This window comes from Haliotis rubra, unplaced genomic scaffold (genome assembly GCF_003918875.1).
Source record: "Haliotis rubra isolate DU_JTF1 unplaced genomic scaffold, ASM391887v1 Scf414, whole genome shotgun sequence".
Lineage (NCBI taxonomy): Eukaryota > Metazoa > Mollusca > Gastropoda > Lepetellida > Haliotidae > Haliotis > Haliotis rubra.
In genome coordinates, this window is record NW_025767096.1 from 753,209 (window position 1) to 769,800 (window position 16,592).

General features: G+C 37.0%; 1 protein-coding gene across 1 annotated transcript in view; it reads right to left on the reverse strand.

The window, feature by feature from the left end:
• The window catches only part of LOC124288301 (transcription factor 4-like), a 155,287-nt gene that overhangs the window by 24,372 nt on the left and 114,323 nt on the right, over positions 1–16,592 (reverse strand). Inside the window, 3 exon segments of the mRNA XM_046724818.1 lie at positions 2,694–2,900; positions 4,845–4,984; positions 7,997–8,096. Of these exon segments, the coding sequence (XP_046580774.1) occupies positions 2,694–2,900; positions 4,845–4,984; positions 7,997–8,096 (447 nt within the window).

Sequence of the window (16,592 nt, forward strand, 5' to 3'; positions counted from 1 at the left end):
TCTGAGAGGATTGTTGAGGGGGCGGAGGAGCACGTCGATGCTGAGGTACCTACACACGGAGGACACAAATTACACAACTTCATAAGCACCCAGCATGCAGCATTCAGAACACACTAATCACACACAACTACTCATCTTGAAAGTAGAGACTAGTCACGGACTAGTCACTGATTTCAGTGAAATGCTGAGTATTTCATATTAACTCAAATAATTAGACAGGAAACAAATATTTTTTTCACAGGGACACCCGCCCTCGAAAATTATTTTCCAGCTTGCCCAGACAAAATTTCAGTAGCCGAATTCAAAGCCACAAGGAGGTCATGACGAAGATAAATCCTGAAGCTATACCTAAAAATTAGTTGTACTGGCAACCAAAATGGTGGCCAGTTTTACTGTTTCCAAATCCAGTTCGCTCAAAAGAATCCATTCAGGTGCTATTACAGCTAAATGTTTCTGATAACCGACATGCAATCAGAAATGTTCATTCATTTCATGCCATATTCACATGCTTTCTCAATCATATATTTCTTCTTCCAGACGAATAGTTACCAAAGACACTAGCCACATTCCACATCAACTAAAATACGTACAGGGTCACTAAATTTGCACTTCAAATTCAAAAACAACGGCACAACCATCTTCAAAAAGAGCCTCACAAAAGCTGATGCTGAACCTAATCTGATTATCATTTTCTGCCAAATGTTTAACAAAAGCCCTGTCTAGATTGGCTTAAATTATTCCCCTTTCAGCATCTTTGTTAACAAATATTTATTGCCAAAAGTATTTTTCAGTTTCCACATAACCTTACAGAGATTGTTCTCACACAGTGAAAAACAAAATAAAAATTGAAAACAGTTAATGAAATGTTTTGTTCATGGACGGCACGTTTCATACCATGGTATCCTTTGTCAGTGAAACACCATTTGATATTCTACCATAAGATTTTTTCCCAAAAATCCAGGCAATTTTAATTTTGTTGCAGGTATCACATAAAATTAATAAAACTGCTCACTGACGTACTTTCAAATACAATTTTTGAAAAAATGAACAATTACCCTGCTCCTCTGAATGGATAGGAAGGTATATGATACTTATTGGTTGGTCCCAGAGTCACAGACACACAGACATTCAAATATTTCAAACAACATCCATGGGATAATTTAATTCAGCAGCCAAAAACAGTCAGATTTTCAGTGAGCTCAAAATGCAGGGTTAGCAAGTGAAAAATGTTTTCATACATATTATGAACAGGGATGGATTTTTACACAAATTCATACTGAAGTGAACACCTTTTCTCCCAGCCATGTTACAGCAGACGGCGAGTATCTAAAAACCTTTCAGCTCGATATTTCTCTGACTGGCAAATCCCATCCTAAATATGTCAAAGTTTGTCTACATTCACCATACGTTGCGTGTCTTGAGAAATTTAATTAATCCATTTTCTGTGAACACATACGGATGATTTGAAGTGTTGATGTGTCTATCTATGAACAAAATGAGGCCAGATCACGGAAGTCAAACTCTGAAGTTTGAGTAACCCAACCACTGGCTGATACTTCTGCAGTGCAGGGTTTAGTCAGTGAGTTCAGATTAACGTTGCTTTTAGCAATAGTCCAGCAATATCACAGCAATTTTCCAGCAATATCACAGCAATATTCCAGCAGGGGACACCAGAAATGGGCTTCACACACTGTACCCATGTGGGGAATCGAACCCGGATCTTTGGCATGACAAGCAAACGCTTTAACCACTAGGCTAGTCCAGTTCTCATAAATGAAAAGAATGGATACTGAAAAAACTTATTGCTTTCTGAGGGATGCACAATAATATTTATTGCGCCAGTTTCATGACAAGAATCAACTTTCATGTAGTTAATAAATTTGTTAAAAATGGCCTCTTCACCCAGCAGAAAATGGGTACCCGGTGGGATAAGTCATGTGACTATTACCCTTCTAGCGCATCAGAGGAAGCTTGGGTTATCAGAGGTAATAATAATAGCGTTTTGAAAAAGATATTCATCTTGGAATAGTGCTATAAAAGTGGACTATTATTATTATTATATCTCATGTTACACTACATGATGTCATTACTCTACTTAACCCTGTATTTTCTGTAAGGTCTTGTCGAACCCTACATTAGGAGGTCGGGATAAAACCCTGAGTCATGTCTAAAGCAACTAACCACACGATGACAACATGTTACACAAAAACATTGTCTTCCATGTGTTTAAATCATTGGTCTGAGTTCTCATTGGTTTTCCCCTGCACCAGGTTGTGGCTTGATTGGTTGGTTAGAACTAGCACCAGGTTGTGGCTTGATTGGTGAGTGGTTAGAACTAGCAACTGTTTTCATGAGTGAAATAATTTCATGAGGGGAGTGAGACATTGGGAGTGAGTGAGTGAGTGAGGTGAGTGTGTGAGTGAGTGAGTGAGTGAGTGAGTGAGTGAGTGGTCCGATGAGTGAGTCTCTTTAGCAATATTCCCGATGAGGGACTCCAGAAAAGGCTTCACATATTGTACCCATGGGGACTCAGAATCAAACCTGTGGCTGGCTCAAACCTGTGGCTGGCTAACGCTTTAACCACAGGGCTACAACGGATTTTGCAATGGAGGCGGCAATGGATGAATGTTGTATGCACAAACGTAAAGACGATGGACAAACATGAACCATATTGATATATCTTTGATACTTACTGATGCTAATGCTTTGCCTAGTGCATCACCAGTCTGTGAACCGCCCTGCGGCCGATTCGACATCATCTCGGATCCATTGACGGACGACGATGTTGTAGAATATGCAGTGGAAGTGTTGGGCATGGCAGGTCCACCTCGGAACGTGGACATTGGGGGAAGACCGGACGACATGAGAGATTCCTGATTGGGTGACACAGGATGGTAGCCCTGGAAACAGAATCAGCATTCAGACGCCATCCGATACGTGCAATATAGTAAAACATACTTGTGATAGTCATTTCAAAAGCTTATCATGATTCTTTGATTACATTTTTTTTTTAAATTTAAAAATAATAATTGGCATTTAAAAATAATCACAAATCATGTCTAACTAATTTGGTTTTGCAAACATGGATTTCAGACTAATAGCTGACGAGTTTAAAGTTTCAAACAAAATTCCTTAAAATTGTTTACGTTCAGAGTAAATCTTAACTCTCTAAAAAATGTCTGCAAAACTCAGTTTGAAATGACATTGCTCTGAAACGAAGGTCCCAATGAACTCAGTTTAGGTGTAAAATCATCCGACGGCTACCATGTTTAATCAAACCCAAAAATAAAGTACCACAAAATTGCCAGTTACATAAAATGTTTCTACATAGTTTCGCTGTATATAAATATACACTTTCTGGACTTGTCTCTACGTAAATTGAAGAGTTACATGAAGGGCAGATAACTGCGATTGGACCGGATGTTTGCAAGGCAAATTACAAAGAAGCTCAGAGGTCATCGCTTGTAATGGCTTCCCGAGAGAGCCGAGCCATCTGGGATACATCTTGGCCCAAAATCTAACCACTAAACCTGGCCATGTGGTGGGGAATATTTCAGAAAAAAATTGGGGGGACAAGATAGTATATTATGATTAAGACCATCCTCATGTAAATATTTCTCACCGGAATAGCTAACATGTGGTATTGTGTCCAACATTCAAAAAGTAGACGCAATAATTACTGCGGCATTTTGTAATTATTTCTTCTTGATTTATGTTTTTTTAAATATCTTAGGTACAAATTAACTACCATTGACCTGCACACTATCATATTAGTTAAATCATATACAATTTAACAACACGATTATATCTGATAATACATGAAAATGGCAAAATTATCTTAAAACAGCAGGATAAACAGTTCCTGCCAAAATATTGTGTTATTCATCAGTGAAAAAATTCTCTCATGACGCTATTTCAGTGCCCATCTAACAATATGATTTCAAAATATGTTTCTAAGAGGAAAAAAGATAAGTATATACAAGTGCCAAAGATTTGGTTGGGAATCATTTTCGGCTGTCTGCGTTCATGATAGAGTGACATAACCCACACGGCAGCTGCACTATTTCCCTGTCAACAGCTTGCAATGAAGAAATCCATCTGCTGTTCCCCTACAACTACTCATGCTGATACAGACCCGAGATGAATGAATCACTCCCAATGAAGGGGTAAAACTATGGGAAATTACCTAAACTGAAGTGATTAATATCTTAATCTCCAGAACATATTTTTATCTGATTCTACCTCATGCTGAAAAGCATAATTGTTTGACAAATTATTTTTCCATAATGTTTTCCCCAGACAAATTTATCCCAATTTTTGTTGCACATTACTTTTACTTCACAAATAAACAGCTTCGAACCATTCTAAAACATTTTCATTTCGTTAAATTTCACCATAATTTACCAATCTAGCCAAATAATGGGTATGACGCAGCATTGAAGTCTTCAAACAAATGGGTATTAATACGAAAGCACATTCCTCAGAATACACACAATAGGGTCGGTTGTTGTTTACCACAGTCAGCAATATTCCAGCTATATCGCAGCGGTCCGTAAATTATAGTCCGGACCAGACAATCAAGTGATCAGCAGCATGACCATCGATCTACACAATTGGGATAAGCTGACATGTGTCAACCAAGTCAGCGAGCCTGACCATCCGAACCTGTTAGTCGACTCTTACGACAAACATGGGATACTCAAGACCAATTCTAACCCGGATCTTCACAGGTCTACAACAAAGGGTTCTTCAAACAAGTGGGTATTCATATGAAAGCGAATCAAATTTCCTTTTGTTTGAATATCCGCAACAAAGGGTTCATTCATGGTGGATGAGACACTTACTGTTTCATGTGGATGGTGCATACTGGTATAAGGGGAGTTTTGTGAATAATGTGAACCACTTGTGATGGAAGCTTGGTAGGAGGATGAAGGCATCGGGTTACTGGAAGACCACGGGTCTCCTGAACTATGTGACTGAGGTTCTGAAATAAAATAACATCTGTTAAAAAACTGTCATGCAAATAACTATTAAAAATAATAATAATAATTGAAATAATATGAACTATTGTCCAGTCATTCATTTTTTCATTCTCAGCTCCCTGAGGAGTATACCGAATGTTTAATTGTTTCTATCAGCAGTATTCCAGCTATATGGTGGCTCTGTAAATAATCGAGTCTGGACCAGACAATCCAGTGATCAACAGCATGAGCATCGATTTACACAATTGGAAGCAAGCCTGACCACCAGATGCCGTGGTTACCAAATGTATCATCTTACAATAACATGTTCCTTTGTTCCGCCCTTATAGTTTCCATTTACAATCAGCCGCCATTCATTTTGCTTTCAACTCCCTGAGGATAATACTTATACATAACATACTTTAAAATAATATTTGCAACATATATTTGCATTTGGTCTCCATCAAATTATTATCATTACCATTGTGGAACATTTAAATTATAACCGCTGTTGAATATTGACTTCAAAAGATTTCAATAATTCCAAACATCCAACAATTATGAAATTCTATCAGCCGCAAATACAAATGGACAAAATTCTTTTCATAAACACAGAAGGCAATTTCCAGCAAATGATTCTTATCAAACATATAATTAACCCAATCAGGTCTGGTAAATTACAGTTCAAACAGCAACACAGAAGCGCTTATGTTTTTGAAATTGCAAAAAAATTCTATTGAACTGTTGAGTTCCCCTAAATTACCACAATCGGTTTTTCACGCTGAATATTTTCCAAGGAAAACTGTGCAACCAAATCACTACATATTAATTTGACAAAGGTGTGTCCAGGCAGGACGAGCACGCCATTGGTGGTTCGCGAAAACCGAAAATGTATTAAACATACTCTCTAACAGGCAATTTGCACAGCGCTGTAACGAAAGAGGATGCTTAAACACATGGTATATTCCATACGAGTTAAAAATATTCCCAGTTCTCGGTACACTCTAGCTCCCTAATGGCAGAAACATATTCTGCGACCTGATGAACGTTTTGGCTGCGACTGCAACTCTAATCAGACGCAGTCTCGCGAAGCTCAACATTACTTGTTTGTTGCTTAAAGATTGTGCAATGTTAGTTTCAGCATTGATCATTAGAGAAGTTTTTTCAAAGGAAATTAGTTTTCAAGACGATATTGGCAAAATGACACTATTCTAACGTACTGTATTATGTTAAGAATGCAGTTACCCGCACTAACTGTGTCCTGTGTGCACGGAGAAATAGCGGCAATTACTATGTCAGAACACAATACTACTTACAATACAACTATTTTCCCAAAGCTAACTAATGATGATTTGCAAAGCAGCTCACTAAAATTTAATGCTTCCCAACAAACTTCTTTTGTATATATATTTTTATGTTCTCATGTACCTGATTTGTGTTAGTTAACGGAAACAGTATACATGTTTAGAAAAGATTTATAAAAGTCCAATTACTGATTACATCATTACAACAGGCAAGAATTATATCTTTTCAATAAAAAACTAATATTTAGAGTCTATTTGTCAAGAAAACTTAAAAGCAAGTGTGGATCTTATTTTTTTTTCAAAATTAACATATAATTTTCACTCATATCTGTGTGTGCCTGCAAAGTGACACCCTGTGAAAGCAAGAAATGCAATTGGAGATTCCAACCAATGATTATTTGTTTCTTTTACGCCAAAGGGACACAACTCTGCAGGGTACATTGTATTCAAATTATTGTTTCCTGGGTTGATAATTGACCAAACACTATAACAATAGCAGCTTCTTACCAATGAAGTAGTCTGAATAGGACATAGGTTTGGGTGAGGTCCACTATACCAATATTAACTCAGTAAAACAATAGCAGCTTCTTACCAATGAAGTAGTCTGAATAGGACATAGGTTTGGGTGAGGTCCCCTACACCAATATTAACTTAGTAAAACAATAGCAACTTCTTACCAATGAAGTAGTATGAATAGGACATAGGTTTGGGTGAGGTCCACTATACCAATATTAACTCAGTAAAACAATAGCAACTTCTTACCAATGAAGTAGTATGAATAGGACATAGGTTTGGGTGAGGTCCCCTACACCAATATTAACTTAGTAAAACAATAGCAACTTCTTACCAATGAAGTAGTAGTATGAATAGGGACATAGGTTTGGGTGAGGTCCACTATACCAATATTAACTTAGTAAAACAATAGCAACTTCTTACCAATGAAGTAGTATGAATAGGACATAGGTTTGGGTGAGGTCCACTATACCAATATTAACTTAGTAAAACAATAGCAGCTTCTTACCAATGAAGTAGTATGAATAGGACATAGGTTTGGGTGAGTTCCCTGTGGGATATACCAATATTAACATAGTAAAACAATAGCAGCTTCTTACCAATGAGGTAGTCTGAATAGGACATAGGTTTGGGTGAGTTCCCCGTGGGATATACCAATATTAACATAGTAAAACAATAGCAGCTTCTTACCAATGAAGTAGTCTGAATAGGACATAGGTTTGGGTGAGGTCCCCTATACCAATATTAACTCAGTAAAACAATAGCAGCTTCTTACCAATGAGGTAGTCTGAATAGGACATAGGTTTGGGTGAGGTCCCCTATACCAATATTAACTCAGTAAAACAATAGCAGCTTCTTACCAATGAGGTAGTCTGAATAGGACATAGGTTTGGGTGAGGTCCCCGTGGGATATACCAATATTAACATAGTAAAACAATAGCAGCTTCTTACCAATGAAGTAGTCTGAATAGGACATAGGTTTGGGTGAGGTCCCCGTGGGATATACCAATATTAACATAGTAAAACAATAGCAGCTTCTTACCAATGAAGTAGTCTGAATAGGACATAGGTTTGGGTGAGGTCCCCTATACCAATATTAACTCAGTAAAACAATAGCAGCTTCTTACCAATGAGGTAGTCTGAATAGGACATAGGTTTGGGTGAGTTCCCCGTGGGATATACCAATATTAACACAGTAAAACAATAGCAGCTTCTTACCAATGAAGTAGTCTGAATAGGACATAGGTTTGGGTGAGTTCCCCGTGCCTTGATAGCGGGGTGAATCCTGGTGGAAGTCATCAGGACTTGGGGAATATACCTGCAGCAGAAAAAAACAAACATTCAGTAAATTCATTCACTTAAACAGCACAACCAACAAAGACACGTCCACAAAAACTCCATTAAAAAAACTGCAATACCTGAAAATGGATCCTTCTGAACAAGTTTGTACATGTCGGCTATATATTTCCGGAAGAATAATTTACTCAAACAATCAAGTTCAGTCATGTATTTGTAGGACATAATATATGAAATATTTGCCCAAGTCACGTACCGTTTTACCACAGAGAAATGCACCAGACCAAGCGAACAAGGGGATCATTTTGTTCAACCAAACAGGTCAAAATCCTATATCCTGCTTCCTTGAAAATCACTTCCTTCCCCTGATCACATCAGTCCCAACACAGCAGCTCAACAATGCCCCATTCCCTGCCCTAATATTTTCTTTAATCGCCTTGTAACTGTCCTTATAACAGCCCTTGTACACAGCCCTTCCTGTCCACAAGCCCTAATAGGGGTGTCCCCTTACACATGACTAGATTGAAGACCCCTATCAAGGGAAGACAACCCTCATTACAACATGCTGCCCCTATTAGCAACCTCATCAAACAATTGGGTTAATTAGCATCCTAATTTGTTGGATTGCTTCTTTGTTCTGAGAATGGGGAGGAGAAAGGAATAGCTCAGTTTTAACAACAGTGAATATGACATTTAATCGTTGGAAGGTTTTGGTTCAAAATTTTAAACGGTTTTATACCTTCCCCTTACAGAACAGTAGTAATCGTCTTTTAAAAAAAAAAGACTGGGCTAAAAACAGAAACTTTCCTTGGCTTTCTTTGTTGGAAAAAAAGGTAATTGCCTGTATGTAGAGGAAAATTAATTATGAAGTCACAAGCAATACTGGGTAAAAGGGGAGGAGAACGGATGAGCCAGGGACCATCTCAAGACATCAAAGAGCAATAAATGACACAATGATGGAAAGGGAAGCTTAAGAAATTGAATTTTCAATCATTTAAGATATTTGTTTCTCTTTAAAAAACTTAAATTGGCTAATTTGGTGAGATTGGATCTTTGATGGTGAAACGGGACTTCCCACACCATCTATTTCAATTGGAACTACGGTGCATATGAAGATTAATTGTCTCTTTTGTAATCAAACACATTTTCTATCCGATAAAACGGAAACCACATTTGCAATAGGGAGCACTAAACCTGAGCAGGATACAAACAGATTGCAACCCTAACATTGTTTTAAACAAGTTTCAACAATTCGTTTAAGCCTCTACCAGGACTCTTACAATCCTGTGCTGAAATACACCCAATCAAATATTGAACCTTTAAAAGAAATCTTTAACTTTTCACAGAGAAATTTGAAAATATGTCTTCATAAAATACACAATAATTTGACCTTTATGAGGCATATATTATACATTTGTCAAAATTTACAGAGATATATTTACCCCAACAGAAAAAAAATCTTCAAATTAAAAACACTCAATTTTTCCGAAGCTATTGCCTTGAAGACAAATCAAATTGAAAATGCGAAATAACACAGGTATGAATAGATTGGAATTAATTATGAGTAGTTGGAGGGATAATGTTTCCCCTAATTTGTACCCGTCATATTTTCTGCCAATAGCGACAACATATCCCATTCATTTAGGACACTGATTAGAAGCGGGAAAGATTAGCTGATTAGAAACCATATGCAAAATACAGATATATCTTGTGTTGCCGAAATGAAATCGTGTTAATTGAATTTGTGGGATGAAAACCCTGATTAGCTCTCATCACTGGGATCAAATTCCCGGAATTAAATCTGGGATGGGGATCCTGGATGCTGCTGCTGACGAAGTCATTTTCATACCTGGTCAAAATCACAAACCATGAAGCTAATGTCTGAAAGAGGCCGCAACTTTATTTGAATTTTAAATCAAACCATTTGCAAATCTACCTCATTGAAATCAGTCTTAAGAGGCTTAAAATAATTTCTTTCATGAGATGGATAATAAATACAACCAAAAGATATCAATGTAAAAATCATTCCGGTAACCTTCAAGATGTTGAGGTGCAAACAAACTGACCATTTGATTTAACTCTTTTTTAACCCACTTTGAGCCCTCATTTTATGCTGACTGTCAGTTAAAAATTCCTAGGCAGACCTAACTTTCACAGACAGTTTTGTATAATTTTCTCAAACCAAATCCCCAGAAATTCATTCATTCCCAAAAGCCCATTTCTCATGTTATCAAACACAAAATGTATATGAAAATCCCTAACATCACATAACCACTGGCTTAATTTCAACTTGCTATGTGATAAGCTTCTTATACAATATGTACAATAATTGCAGATCTCTGTATAATGACCGAGTCCTTTAGATAGTCTCCCACTGTGACCCCTTATGTGCTGATATGACATCTTGCATAATCTTCCCTTAATTAGACCTTCCAATTAGGAGATCGGCCAACAGGGACATCCCTAGGGAGTCTGACGTAATCAGGAACATTTCCTATTTTCTTTGATAAACTTCTCAATTACACAACAAAATTCTTCTCAGAATCTAGAAATGTTCGATTTTTCTCAGGAAAAAACCCCACTGTGTTAGTAGCACATATTTGCGTTGAAACTTGTCAGATACTAATGCATTTGATAACACTGAAGCCAAATTTGGTATAATTATTACAATCAAGCATTAGATGATTCAAATGAATTTAAAATAAATGCTTCTCAATGCTGTTAACGTAACAGAATTAATTATACAATACAAATACACCTACAAAGGACTAGATATAGACAGATAGGCAATAAAAACCCAATTCTGGCCCCACCCCAAAACAACTAAAACCCACACAACAACTGAAAAAAAAAAGAAAATATTTGTACATAAGGGACCGTTCATAATTTATGGCTGGTGGTGGTGGTGATGATTATTTTATGGAGAAGCATGTACAATGTGAATGACACCCACCACCACCCAAAATTTATGCACAAAGTAAATGCCCCCCATCATGTGCAAAATTAAGGCCCCCCCTTCCCATAATTTTTAAGCATAATTTTTCAATATTAGTATGTACAAAATTGCTGAGCCCCCCCACACATGTGTACAAAATTGCTGACCACACCCCCCCCTACCCCCGGAGGACAAAATGGGTGACCCTCCCTTAAAATCATCACACACCCCACCCACCCCATAAATTATGAATGGTCCCTAATGCTAAAAATCCCCATAACACCTCAAAATGTCACCAAGGCACAAATGTAAATTAGTAATTCAATTAGATTTCCCATTTCAACATGTTGTGTACTAGATGGGCTCTTAATGAGGAATTTATAGGTAAAGGGCTAAAATGTTTTCAGGTAATTGTACGAACATCTCTGAAATACTTTTCGAAATTGAAATTATCAAAATCAAATTAAAGCAGCAGCTAATGAAATTACAACAGAATCAAACTGAACCAAAGATATCACTCCACTATTAACTGAACAAAAGGTTCCAATATTCGCAGCAAATTTGTCTGATTATCGTCACCCATGATCAAAATGGTGACACATGCCAATGTTTCTGACAACAATTAATTCTGGACCAACTAATTGGCCCCCAGTACCTGAGGCAGTCCACTGAGAGATGCTGGAATCTGATGGTCATTAAAATCTGGACAGGGAAGCGTGTTCTATTCTAAGTCCCATGTCAAATCCCATCCATTACGGAGCCAACATATTCATTACTGCAATATTTAATACTGCTTCCCTAATGTCTAATTGTGATGACTGGTTCTTAATTGAAAATATGTCATATTTCCTTTTACAAGCATCACACATCACCATCACTCATGTAATGGAACTCCAAGCTAATAGGATATGGGAGTAAGAAATGTGTTTGCATTTTGTGGTTTCATAAAAAGAAATTCACAAGTTAAAAAAATTAAAAATATAAATCCATCAAAATCCATCCATAGCTATAGAGCATTATTTTATAGGCATTTCTTTGAATGTGACTGAAGAAAACTGACACGATGTATGGATAACAGCTTCCTTACTTTACTGCGTAAGTGATGTTTTGGACTAGATACTCATACCACTGCCAAGTAAAGAGAGGGAAATATACCGAAGCTGTAAAATAAACAACTTGCCATCTCTAACTTGTGTCTACATTGGCTGTAGAACGTTTGTCAAAATCTTTCTTGAAATGGCAGATTTTTGTATTAACTGGTTGTTGGTTGTATACGATTTCTAAACACAGTTGTCTTGTATAGAGTATGGATGATTAAAACAGAGGCACTTTTCAGTCAGTTGAATTTGTTCAACTATTATATTCGAAACCTATTCGTAATAAAATGCAATTAACAACATACATTACTCTATGGCACAAAAATATCCAGTTGTTGGTAAAATATTGTAAAATTATTCTCAAATATATCAAATAATTTGTTAGGAGAGTACGACTGATTATTAATTGACTACATTTACTTTCTGGAAAACATTTTCACATTTTAGTTGTTAGGAAATCACAACAAATTAATATAAATACGAAATGTAATAATATCAAAATATATGAAGTATATTACACTCAAAGTATTTACCTCCCGCACAAACATATTTATCTGTAGATTATATATTTACTTCCCGCTGAAAGTATTGTTCCGCATGCTATCTTCCTCACCACAACTATCACAACACGCAGCCTGGCTCATCCAGTCTCTATTATGATAGATAGTTATCAAGCATATCCACTTCAAACAGTCTATCACATTTCAAACACCACATCAGAATTCTCACTTTACCCAAGACAAGCAAGAAAGACGGACAGAAGCTTAGAAGCATCCTCAAAGATGAGACACAAAGATTGTGGACCTCTGTATTCCACGAGGGGAATATGGGCTATAGTCCACGTTCTGAGAAGCAGATATCAGTCTATAACCTCAATAACATGGATAACTAATTATTTTCAAAATAAATATTTACAAATTAGCAATTTGAATATTTCTATGGAAACTACACACTTTAGCTGAAGTGTCTACAAGATTATCGATTTGCTTAAGACATTTTCCAAAAGGTTATCGGTTAAGGGATTTAAATAAATGTTGGTAATGTGAATATCTTTACAAAATCTTTAAGAAACAAATTAATTCTACATCACTATCAAAAGACAAATATTTAAAAAAGGAATAACTTCATAATTCATAAATCTGACATACAACAAAATCTGACATACAGCGACCTCATTTCATGGTACACATACTTATATGACCTTTTGACTTTCAAAACCTCAAAACAATCACACAGAAGTAACCATTTTAATTCTCACTTCGTTTCTGAGAATTTCCTTTATTTACCCCCAGATGATTTAAAAAACAACAACTGTATTTTAATGTCTGTTAACCGAAGATAACGTTTAGCACCAGTATCCCCCATCTGTGATCCCAGTGTTGTCTTTCGCGGTTCGTCGGCACGTTCTCAGTCCCACAAAGCTCAACAAATGGCTCTCCTTCCCTTGTACTGCTTCCCTAACCACTATCCCAGGGCTCCAACAATAAAGGTTTACGTTATGGGTTTTTAAGTAGGTTTGAGTTGCAAGACGAAAACCAAGACAAGCAAATGGTTTATGTATACAATGAACAACATACAAAAATAAAACCATTTCTTAGAAACAGTTTTTTCCAAGTCTCTTTTGGGGTCAAAATATTTTAAGTCAATTGGCAGAACACATGTGTAAGGAAATACTACTCCCAGACCAGGTCTATCACACTTAAAATACTTCACAAAATGTGCCTAAAAATAACATTTTTTATTGTACTACCAACACATAACCTGAAACTCAACACAAGGTATTTCCCAGCTCACTTTTCACTTGAAAATATTTTTGATTTTCACAGTTGTACTCTCAAAACAGAGCAATTAAAATCACAGTATTTGCAACTGTACACATATTTACACATTTTCATAATTAAAACAGTGAGATATATTTACAAATACTAACATAGTTCATGATTTTAAACTCCATTATTCATATCTTCTGAAATATTTTGCATCCCCATGTCAGCCCATATAAAGAATAGCTCCACCTCCACCCAACCGGTACAACAGTGTTGTACAAAATATGTTGTACATGAAAATGACACCACCATACTAGAATTAATTCTCTGCATGAAATATTTCACATTCCTTCCTTCTCCCATATCAACATCTCCACCTGCACTGTACAACAATGTTGTACATATATACAACACCATCATATCACACACTATTTCTCTCTAAAACACTTCACCCCTGCCAACATCAACGATACCTACACCCCCATTGTTCCCATACAACTATGTTGAACATATATACAACTTCCACATGCTTCGACCCACACTGATGCAAGATGCAAGTGATGAACACAGAACCACAGCGAGTACATCACCAATTTCCCTCATCCCTTCGCACAACTGTTGTATCTCCTACCAACCCACTTCCCCACATCATCAGCATACTCAAAGACAACCACCCAGCAAAAACATCCACATCATCCTTAGTAATCGGCAAAAAATCCAAACATCAAAGATGTCACAGAACTCAGCCATACCAACATGAAGTCATACAGTCAAAGCGAAACGGCAGCCATACCAACATGCTTTAACAAAACATGTCACCTCCAGCCTTCCAAAACACCTGCAGGTCCAATCATCATCTTTCAACCTTACTGCTATCCGATATGTGTCGTATTGCCTACCGGTGGCCATGCTGACACACCTGTGCAACAACTTCAGTTAGCTACCCACCAAATTTATGGCAAACATGTTTGCCTGGCTTGGATGCATCTGTACACAAGAAGCACCTGTTCTCAACTACAACTGGCCTGACAACCCAGGCTGTGGAGGAGGAGAGGTGCCCACAGCGGTGGCTTGTGTCTGGCTAGCTGCTGGTGGTGGTGGTGGTCAGGTGATAGGGGATTAAGGAACAATGGCAGAGGGGCTATAAAACTCATAACAGCAGGGGGCAGGGATTGAGGAGGTGGTAGGGAGTTGGGGCTGGAGGACAACACTGGCCAAAAGGACTGTCATGGGACAGTGAGGAGCAGACAATGGATAGATGCATTAGCATGGATTATCACGGCCAGCAGACAAAACAGAGATCTGTTAGGGGATGAACCACGGGAACTACAGAATGACTGGCCGACTTAAAACACGAATCTGACCCATTGAGACAATATGACCCCAGGAGAGAAAAGACGGATCTGCATTTAAAACAGAAAAGAACTTTCACAATAAATCTGGCCAATTTTCAGTTTTACTCTCCAGTGAGACCTACCTGAACTGACAAAATGTTTCAGAAAGAATAAATAAATCTGAATAATCTGTAACAAATACTAGTAAATCTGTGCTGAAATATGTGCATCTACTAGCCCACTTTCAGGGCTTTCCACCAAATAGCCAACAAGTCTAACTAGAATGTGACTTCAGATTTATGGCTGAAGACAGATTCCCACGGCCAAACATTCCTACCACTGGTGACAGGCATTACTTCAATTAGCTAATCCTTCCATACCTTCCACAAGTGCTATAACTGCTTGTATCCCCTAGGTGTGACAAGCTGAGCATCAAGGTGTGTTAATACAGTGTATCACACCTCCATTGTTACGGGTCTGATGCACCAATTGTATCAACCAGACCCATCATTGTGATATAGACACAAAGTACAAAGGTGTTTCAAATATTAAAATTAAAACAGCCATGATTAAAATTGGTGTAGGGGATAAAAAAAGTACATTATAATCTCAGATGCATCTGGCTTGTGTAGTTGGGACCTGTCTGCACATTTGAACAAAAGACATGAACTTTGACACAAATGCTATTTCTGTGCCAAAGCACCTTCTCCAGCTTAAACATAATTTAATCAAATAACACTTTTGTTCAATAGTTCCATTTAAAGATGCTGAGGAGTTTTTTGTAAATTAATTTCTAAATAGTTAAAAGTCCTTTAAGCATATTTCTATGGTACAAAATCCTATTTACATACACAAAGAATTAGATTCTTGTGTCAACTACAGCAATCGCGGCAACAAGTGTTTATACTACACAATGACTTGTATGTACATCTGAGCAATAATTTCCAAATCTTAACAAAATCGATGAATATTTGTTTTATAGTGTCTGTCCAAAGTAGCAAAGTAATACAAAATAAAAATATCGGACACCTCAAGCATCTAGAGTACAGTGTTAAGTTCAGTATTCATATTGTACAATGAGTAACAGAAGTTTTGAAATGTTCTTCTTGTTTATGAAATAAAGTAAATGCTCCAACAACACGGAAACAATCTCATCTTCGACAATCTAACCAACCAGCATATCAGGAAATCAACAAGGAAACAGAATGAGTGCTTACTTAACTGCCAGATGAAAGAATTATATTGACAATTGGCTAGTTTAAAAGCAACTTTATAAAACTTTCATTAAATCTCTCCTAAAGCAAAATCTATTGAACAATGAGCATGTATCCAATCACAACCCAGGAGTTTGCCAAAGTTGAATATACATTATCTAAACATTGACAC